General features: G+C 35.3%; 1 protein-coding gene across 2 annotated transcripts; it reads right to left on the reverse strand.

The window, feature by feature from the left end:
- Positions 1–1,157: 1,157 nt before the first annotated feature.
- On the reverse strand, positions 1,158–3,451 carry LOC132141833 (UPF0462 protein C4orf33 homolog). Of its 2 annotated transcripts, XM_059551497.1 has the most exons (6): positions 3,295–3,451; positions 2,683–2,894; positions 2,306–2,366; positions 2,169–2,220; positions 1,687–1,886; positions 1,158–1,595 (listed from the first exon to the last, which is right to left on the reverse strand). In XM_059551497.1, exons 2-6 carry the CDS (start codon positions 2,861–2,863, stop codon positions 1,496–1,498), a joined length of 594 nt encoding a protein of 197 aa, XP_059407480.1. In that variant the 5' UTR covers positions 2,864–2,894; positions 3,295–3,451; the 3' UTR covers positions 1,158–1,495. The 2 variants fall into 2 exon arrangements, with proteins under 2 accessions (XP_059407480.1, XP_059407479.1); XM_059551496.1 differs by lacking the exon at positions 3,295–3,451 and having other exon boundaries at positions 2,683–3,105.
- Positions 3,452–8,986: the final 5,535 nt, after the last annotated feature.

Genomic DNA, 8,986 nt, shown 5'->3' on the forward strand with positions numbered 1-8,986 from the left:
CCCGATTTAAAAAACATGAGTGGAAGGCCATCTGATTGATTTCGCTCTGCTCCTAACAAGAAGCAATTTGTACTCTGCTATTTGCCCCAGTGAATAGATTACATGTGGAGAGAACAACTGCTCCTCCAAATGTGATTACTCAGAGTCTCTGTGTGAAATTTGAGTATGGGCCTGGAAGTGATTCTTTCTGGGTTCTGTTTTTATTTATATGTTAAATATATTAGTGATGTGTCCTGCCTCCCTGCATTCCTTACAGATGGATTTGAGTAACATATCCATGCTATAGGCTAATACATATAAGTAATTAAAACATGAATGATACACACATTAATATAAGATAAATAATATAACCTACGTATTATGTAAGTGTATATATTTAATGCATATTAACATATACTAACATAATTAATAAATAAATTACCATAACGTACATTTACCAGCAATTTAATTACATATTAACAGATTACATGATGCTTGTTTCTATAAACTCTGAGTTTGAGCTAATAACATTGTAACATGGACCCTTTAAAGTGTTCCATTTTCAACAAGTTATGATATCAGAAATGTTTCTGTATAAAACAGAACTAATTTAAAAATATTTTTAATAAAGCCCTTCTTTCGTTAGCCGTGACCTTCGCTCTCAGGTACCGAGCGCGCATTCAGCTCACGCCCGCAGTGCGCGCTCCAGTCAGAGCTCGTGTCAGGAGTTCGGCAGCGCGAGAGCGGCGGCTCGGTAATTAGTCACTGTTAATATTCATTTAACGGACAGCGGCTGTAATTAAAAACCCGTGTTCCGTTTTATTAGCAGCTAATTTGTAGTTTACGCAAGCGCCTATTGATTATACGCATGGGTTTGTTGAGAGAAGTTAAAGCTCGGCTGTTTATAAAGAGGTTTTATATTATACTTCAGCTACTGTCAGATACTCAAGGTTTCACGAGACCTAATTTAATATTGCAGCAGACCAAATAATAAAAAAAAGGATTTAAGAAATCATAATGAGTAAGGTTTAGGCACATTTATTGTATTATAATTATATCTACTAAATTTTCTGTTGAAAACCTGAAGAGATTTTCTACATTATTTTCTACATAATTTTACAATTAGAACATCTGTTACCAAGCTCCAAAACAGAAAAAAATAAAGAAGGAGAAATTGATTCATTTCCACATGTACCATCTCCTTTATTTAATGGTTATTTTCATTTCAGTCTAAAATTATAAATTCCCATTTACTACATATTGAATATATATTTGGTGCTGAATGGAATATACTTACTGCTGAGTTTAGTGCCACATTTCTGATAAATGATTTATTAATTTGTGACAATAAAAGCCATTTTATTGCCATTACACCCACATTAAAACAAGCTACATCATTAACTTTGATTAGACTGCAATGGAGTTTGTGCTCTAACATAGCAATGGAAGCAAGTGATTACTGCATAAAAAGGCTAGTTATAAGCCAGTTTTGACTTCATCTGTGATTTTCAGCTGGTCATTTGTCTGCCAAATCCCACAGGTCAGATTCTGGCTGAACCCAGTCTTCTCCCATGATGCTTTGCAGAGTGAAGTCTTGAAAATACTCAAGTCGATGACTGTTCAGATGAGAGAAGAAATGATAATATTGTGGTGATGTTAAGATCCAATAAAAGGAAACCAAAATCATTTTACGATATCTAAACTTACAAGTCTGGTCCCTGTCCTTCTTGTAGGTCTTCTCTAGGAACAGGATACAGAGCCTCATAGGTCCTTCCTGCTCCAGAGCCATGGATGGCATAGGAATTCATCTTATTAATGCCCTGAGGGAAGTACCTCCAAGGTAGAAGTGCTTCTCCCTTCCACTTGTTGCCCTCTATATCGGCTTTGAATAATAGAGGGAGCTGTTGCTGTAACGGGTAATAGCATAAAAAGTATTACAAAATAACCCACTTATGGTAAAAAATGTCATGAAAATACTATATATATATATATATATATATATATATATATATATATATAATATATATGTGTGTGTGTGTGTGTGTGTGTGTGTGTGTGTGTGTATACATAGATATATAAAATAATAATAAAACGCTTTGGATAAAAGTGTCTGCTAAATAACTAAATGTAACTGTAAAAGTAAACGCTGAAAACCACAATAAACTGATGTACAATGTGTATTATATTACCATAAATGCATTATGTTTTCCATTCAGTAGCAGAATCAGGTGTTGTCCATGTCTGTGATATCAAAACATTAAGTCAGTTACACATTAGCAATGACAAATCTTCATGGTGTCTGAAAAACACTGTAGGCTTAACTTACGGGCAGACTTCCACCTCCAGATACTGCTCAGTGTTGTTGTTGAGGAAAAATGACTCTACCACTGGAAAATTTGTCAAAGAGCACAAACTGTTAACTGTCAGATGGAAATTTACAGAAAAACAGTGGAAGGTAGACATTTATATTAGTGTTTCATAAACTTTTCCTTTAATTCGCGATCAAGTTTCCACCAAAGTTCAATCTCTTTTACTTATCTGATAATTATCTGGATAGTCCAAGGATCAAGGCTGCGTGTGCATATGCAACAAAATAAGCTGACTGCACTATTTTTTTAGATTTGTTTCACATGAAAGTAAGAAACCAACTCTATGAACCAAAATGTACAAATCTGACCACAATTATAGTACAGATGAACATACCCTCATAATCCCAGAGACCAGGAAACGGCTCTCCAGGTGGTCCGGCTGGTGCAGGGGGGTCATTAAAGAAAGGAGCAGTCACTTGCATTAACAATCCATCCTCGCCAGGTGAGAAGCGAATCTTTACCGGCTCATGATCCACAGGTACGCTGTCCCAGGTATGCTTGATATGGAACTCCATTGCAGTCAGGAGGATACAACCGACGCAGACACTGTTGAGCATGGTAAAATCTTATTTTCTTCGATCAAGAGCTGAAATAATAATAAATGACTATCTAGCTGAATTAAAAGAAAGTTCTCAACAGCTATACTTCTTATTTGTCTATGTATATATATATATATAAATGTTAAGTATCAGTATATATCCACAGTTCTGTGCTCTAATACATCTTAACCAGCTCAGGACACAGGACTGTCTGATATGAAATAAAGTTCAACAGTCATTGATAAGCTACACATCTGATATCATAAACCCTGATATCGTGGGAAAAACACTTCCTGATTTCTGGCATATATCAACGAAGCGTCCAACAAAAGTTTCTGTAGTCAGAGGTATAGTCTGTATTACAAAAAAAAACGAAAGCAAAATATTTAAGTAAACTAAAGTCTTACCCTATTCCATCACATCGAGGGTCCTCATTTTTTATAGTTCCTCAATTCAAGAACCATGAAAAACAGGAATTCCATAAAACGCTCGGAACGCAGACGGGTCCAAGTTTCCAGGGAACATTTGAATAAGTTGCACCGCGTCCGTGGAGATGAATCTGATTGGCTGGGAGGCTCCTTAAACTACAAGGCGGAAGGATTTGGAGGTTCCTGATATCGATCCTTAAAAATTTACATTTATTTACGTCTTTCTGCTACTTCATGATATTTCATATTACGCGATGAAAACATTAGTTAGCCAAATCTCCGCCTGGATACCAATGACGCTTAATGCTGTTGCTGAGATTACATACCAAGTTTGCATTTTCATTTAATCTATTGAAGATTCTATAACTTTGTAATAATCTAATTTAATCATGTACGTTTACTCGATTAGACCAAAATGATAAATGATATGGTTCTACAGAGTCAGTTAATTAATGGTAAACCAATATTCCTACACAAGGACAGTCTCCAGGGATTATTTGTGCTGGTTGTGTCTAAACTGACTGCTTCAGTAAGGCAAATTGTTCCCCGTTGCGTACAACCTGCCTGCCGACCCACTTACTAAATGCTATAATAGTTATGTTGATGATACAGTTTTGCTAAGCATATGGTTTGCAGTTAAGTTTGACCTTACAAAGTTTATTGCTGTTGCAGATGCAAAAAGAAAGAAGTCGAGTTTCTTCAAGATCAAGTTGAAACACAGGCTAGATCACAGAACTAAGGGTGTGCAGAGACATGCACAGTTTTACAATCACGCATATTCATCAGCACTTGAACTTCGTTTGGTGTTTTATCAGTGAATCGTCTAAACTCTGTCCTGGGTCAATATCAGGATGAAGTTCCTCCTCAGTATCACAGGTTAGTTATATGATTAGATGGCAGTTTTATCTGTTGTATAATGTAGAACAGGTGTGTCAGCTCAGTTCCTGGAGGGCCAGAGCCATGTAGAATTTAGCTTTAACCCTAATTAAACAAACATGATCCAGCTAATCAGGTCCTTCAGGCTTATTTGAAAACTACATGGTATGTGTGTTGGACTCAGCAGGGCTCTGGCGCTCCAGAAAAAACTCCTATGGTGCATAATTCATTCTTTAAGTGTAAAAGACAGTTCAATAGCTACATAAATACAAGTTCTATTATCATTCTCGCCCTCATGTTGTTCCAAATATGTATGTATGTTTTCTTCTTTGTGTAATGCAATAGATGTTAGTTAGAATGTGAGAACTAAAAGCTTCAGTCAGCATTCACTGTAATTGTATTATATTATTTGAGCTCATCCAGTCTCTCTCTGTCTCCTGAATGATTTTCTGTTTCTTAATCTAGTCCCCCCCCCCCCCTTATCACAGCATTTATCAATGTTTAGTTCCATGACTTTAGGAACAAAAAAAACAACATTTTTAAAAACAGGATTGTATAAAGACAAGAAAAATGGGTCCGATTCAGAACTGTTCAGCCGTTTTTACATTAAATTGTTCTCTGAATGTCTTCGCTTCTAGTTTCATTAAAGCCTGTCTTTTCTGCTCTTTTCTCATCCTCTCATCATTTGTCTTATGTATTTGCTTTGCGTCTCTATCTTGTCTCTTCTCTCTGTCTCACCTTGCGTCTATTATTCTCATCTTTGCTTGTCTCAACTCTTCATTTCTTCTCTTTGCATTTATTCTTGGATCATCTTGAATGCTCTTTTTTTTCTATCCTGTCTCTTCTTTGTTTATATGTACACTTTAACTGTTTAATTATTATTTATTATTAAATGTTGCATGCACTTAAAAAAATACAAATAAAAAATGAATATCTTCCTCAGTATTTTTGTTTGTCACACATGTCACACATGTACTTACATGTAGTTCAAAACCTGTATGAGTTGCTTTCGTATGTTGAACATAAAAGAAGATATTTTGAAGATGGTGGTTGCCATTGACTTCCGTAGTAATTTTTATTCCTACTATGGAAGTCAATGGCAGCCACCAACTGTTTGATTACCAGCAATCTTCAAAATATCTTATATCCTCACATAAGAGCAATAATAAATATAGCTGCAAGCAGCAATTACGGGGCCAAGCACTCCACCAGCAAATTGAGGAGCTAAGCATGACATGGATAATCACACCAAATGCAACAATAAGCAATTACAGCATTTTTAAGATTATTGCAATTGAAAAGGCTGAAAAATCATAAATACAGCCACTAGTAATTTGATTAATTGGCCTATCACGTTTGACCAACAGGTGGCGCTGTAATCAAATCATTTTGGTGAGTTCTGTGTGATTTGTCAATGACACACACAAATTTCAGTGTCAATATGCTAAAGCATTGCAGAGATACAGCCTGAAGTGTCATTTTGGCATGATGCCTTAATTTCGTCGCGGTGGTATGTGAAAACGGTTTTGTCTATCAACACAAAATCAATAACTTTGTGTCAGCATAGTCTGAAGATCATCTGATTCGAATTTGGTGAAAATCGGACCTACGGTTGATGGGAAGTTCGAAAAAGTAGGTTTTCAACATAAATAAAAAGGGCGGACCGGATGTTCAGCATACACTGGCATATTTGGTATCTATGTTATCGGCAGAAGCCAGGGAATATTTTGAGACCAGTTTTATTGCATTTGGCTAATGCAATAAAAAGTTATTAGCATTTTAATAAGTCTAATAATTAACCATTAATTCATGGTTTATTGCTCTTGACCAATAGGTGGCGCTGTTACCAAATTGATGTGGCATGGTCAGTGTGAGGTGACAATGACAGATACAAAGTTTGGTGCAAATATGTCAAAGCATTGCAGAGATACAGCCTCAAATGCATTTTGGCACCCTTCCAGTAAATTCGTTGATGCGCTAAATGAGAACCGTTTCGTATATCGACACGAAATCCATAAATTTTGGCCAGCATGGTCTGAAGATGATCCACGTCAAATTTGGTGAATATCAGACTAGCGGTCTAGGAGGAGTTCGAAAAAGTAGGTTTTTAACATTTATCAAAATGGCGGACAGGAAGTATGGCCAATTTTCGCATAATTGGTATCGATGCTCTCGGCATGACCCAGAGAATATAGAGAGATGATTTTCATTTAAATAGTGTAATTTACTCAAAAGTTATTAGCATTTTTAGATATTTCATTATAACTTTTGACCACAAGGTGGCGCCGCCACCAAACTTTTTGAGTACCTTCAGGGCATGGAGCCGAACATTTTTGTAATTATTTGCGTAACGATACGGTAATGCGTTCAAAAAATACAGCATTTTAAAGCGTAATTCAAAATGGCAGACGCCTAAAATTGTCTGACACGGGAAAATTGGATATCATTCGACTCAACATGACCCACCGAATCTAAAGAGACCAGTTTTGTGATTTTTGGCCAAACCATTCGGAAGTTATAAGCAAAAATATTTTCATTTCATTTTTCATATCTCCTGACCACTAGGTGGCGCTGCGTCGAAACACTGCAGGTAGGCTCAGGACATGCTTGTTATAACACACACCAAGTTTGGTCTCAATATGCCAAACCGTTGCCGAGATATAGCCTCACATGCATTTTTTCGTGCTTTTTGTCAAATTTGTTTACGTGTCATTCGACAACAGTTGGACGAATCAACTTGAATTCCATAACTTTTTGCCAGCATGGTCTGAAGATGATATGAGCCAATTTTCGTCAAGATCGAACTAACCGTCTAGGACGAGTTCGAAAAAGTATGTTTTTAAAAAAAATTAAAATAGCGAAAAAACTAAACCTTGCAATTTTGAATTTTGGGGTTCATTCGACTTGGCATGAGCCAAGGATTCAGAGGAAAAAAGAATTTCCATTTTCTGGCTTACGGTTCAAAAGTTATTAGCATTCAAACATTGAAAGTTTGGACAAGTGGTGGCGCTAGAGAGTAGGAGTTAGAAACTTCAAATTTGCTATAGTTAATGTTGGGACTTATACAACTTTCCCGCAATCGGTTCTATGGGCTGCCATAGACTTGCGGCGGAAGAAGAAGAAGAATAATAACGCCAACGATTACAATAGGTGCCTACGCACCTTCGGTGCTTGGCCCCTAATAAGCAACTCATACAGGTTTGGAACGACATGAGGGTGAGTAAATGATGACAGAAATTAAATTTTTGAGTGAACTATCCCTTTAAAATGTAAATTTGTGTAGATTTTTTTTTTTTTTTTCTTGGTCTTAAAAGTCTTAATTTAACTTTGTAAAGCCTGCAGAAATCCTGAATAAAGCCTCTTGGAATATTGTGTGTAGACCAAAAATTCAATCTTTTTTTTTGTTGTTGTTTTTTTATAAGACTGGTGTTCTGGTCATGGAATCTGCAGCTCCCTGGCGCTCAGACAGAGGGTGAGTCTCTACAGCCAATTAAAAACCTACTACTACAACCTCTAGCTGAAGTTCACTAATATTTTAATCATGCATCCAGTTATTAATTAAAAGTCAAAAAACCTTTTCATGAACACCGTACCGCTGTAAATAATCTCAATTTGAAAGAGTGGCTCAAACTTGTACTGAACTTGAAGAGACACATTGTTATGAATGTTCTGTTTATTTTTCTTACCTTTGACCTTTTTTTATTGTGTGTGTGTGTGTGTGTGTGTGTGTGTGTGTGTGTGTGTGTGTGTGTGTGTGTGTGTGTGTGTGTGTGTATACATATACGTATGACCTAGCTTTCTATAAAATATACTTTATTATGTAATACATATGAAATTATAATATTTTTTATTATATATATATATATATATATATAATAAGTGGTGTACTGTAATTACAGTATTATTATAATTGTACTGTAAAGTAATCCAATATTATTGGACTCTAAATGTTAATAGCCTGTAATCTTAAATGTATTTTGATGTTTTCTGACTTCAGTCTGTGTTTTCAGTCTAATGGCTCCTCTAATTGAAGAATATGACAGGCACATACAACAAATGGAGATGCAGCTCAAGTTCTATCAGGTACTCAGTGCATGAAGGCTTTCACTATGCTACCCTACACAAACACTTACACCACATAAATGCTCATATTACAGTGCGGTTTAACTACTGTCTGGGCTTGATGTGGCCGATTTAATGCTGTCAGCTTTAAATTGCATTTTAATTCCAAGTCAAGTGAACTTGTCCTATAATAAGTTTGAATTTTCAGCATCATTACTCCAGCCTTCAGTGTCACATGTAACATCCAGTCTATCACATGATCGTTTAGAAATCATTCTAATATTCTGATTTATTATGAGTGTTGGAAACAGTTCTGCTGTCTAATATATTTGATGAACATTTTTTATTTAAAAAGAAGAGAAAAATAATTACTGACACCAAATTACTGACCAGTAGTGTATATTGGTATTACAAAATATTTATATTTTAAAAACATAGCTTTTTTTTTTTTTTTTTTTTTTTTTATTCATCAAAGTATCCTAAAAAAGTATCACATGTTCTGAAAAAATATTAAGCAGCAGAACTGTTTCCAACTTTGATAATGAATCATCATATTAGAATGATTTCTAAAGGATCATGTGATAATGATCCTAAAAATTCAGCTTTGCATCACAGAAATAAATGATAATTTAAAGTATAATAAATTTAAAAACAATTATTTTAAATTGTAATAATATATCACAATATTACATTTTTTTTCTGTATTTTTGATCAAATAAATGCAGGCTTGATG

Source organism: Carassius carassius, chromosome 6 (genome assembly GCF_963082965.1).
Source record: "Carassius carassius chromosome 6, fCarCar2.1, whole genome shotgun sequence".
NCBI lineage: Eukaryota > Metazoa > Chordata > Actinopteri > Cypriniformes > Cyprinidae > Carassius > Carassius carassius.

Coding starts and splice junctions, on each gene's coding strand:
- LOC132141833 (XM_059551496.1), bottom strand. CDS start 2,905: ATGCTCAACAGTGTCTGCGTCGGTTGTATCCTCCTGACTGCAATGGAG. Junction 1,887..2,168: donor GAAAACATAATGCATTTATG/GTAATATAATAC, acceptor TACCCGTTACAG/CAACAGCTCCCTCTATTATT. Junction 1,596..1,686: donor GAAGGACAGGGACCAGACTT/GTAAGTTTAGAT, acceptor TCATCTGAACAG/TCATCGACTTGAGTATTTTC.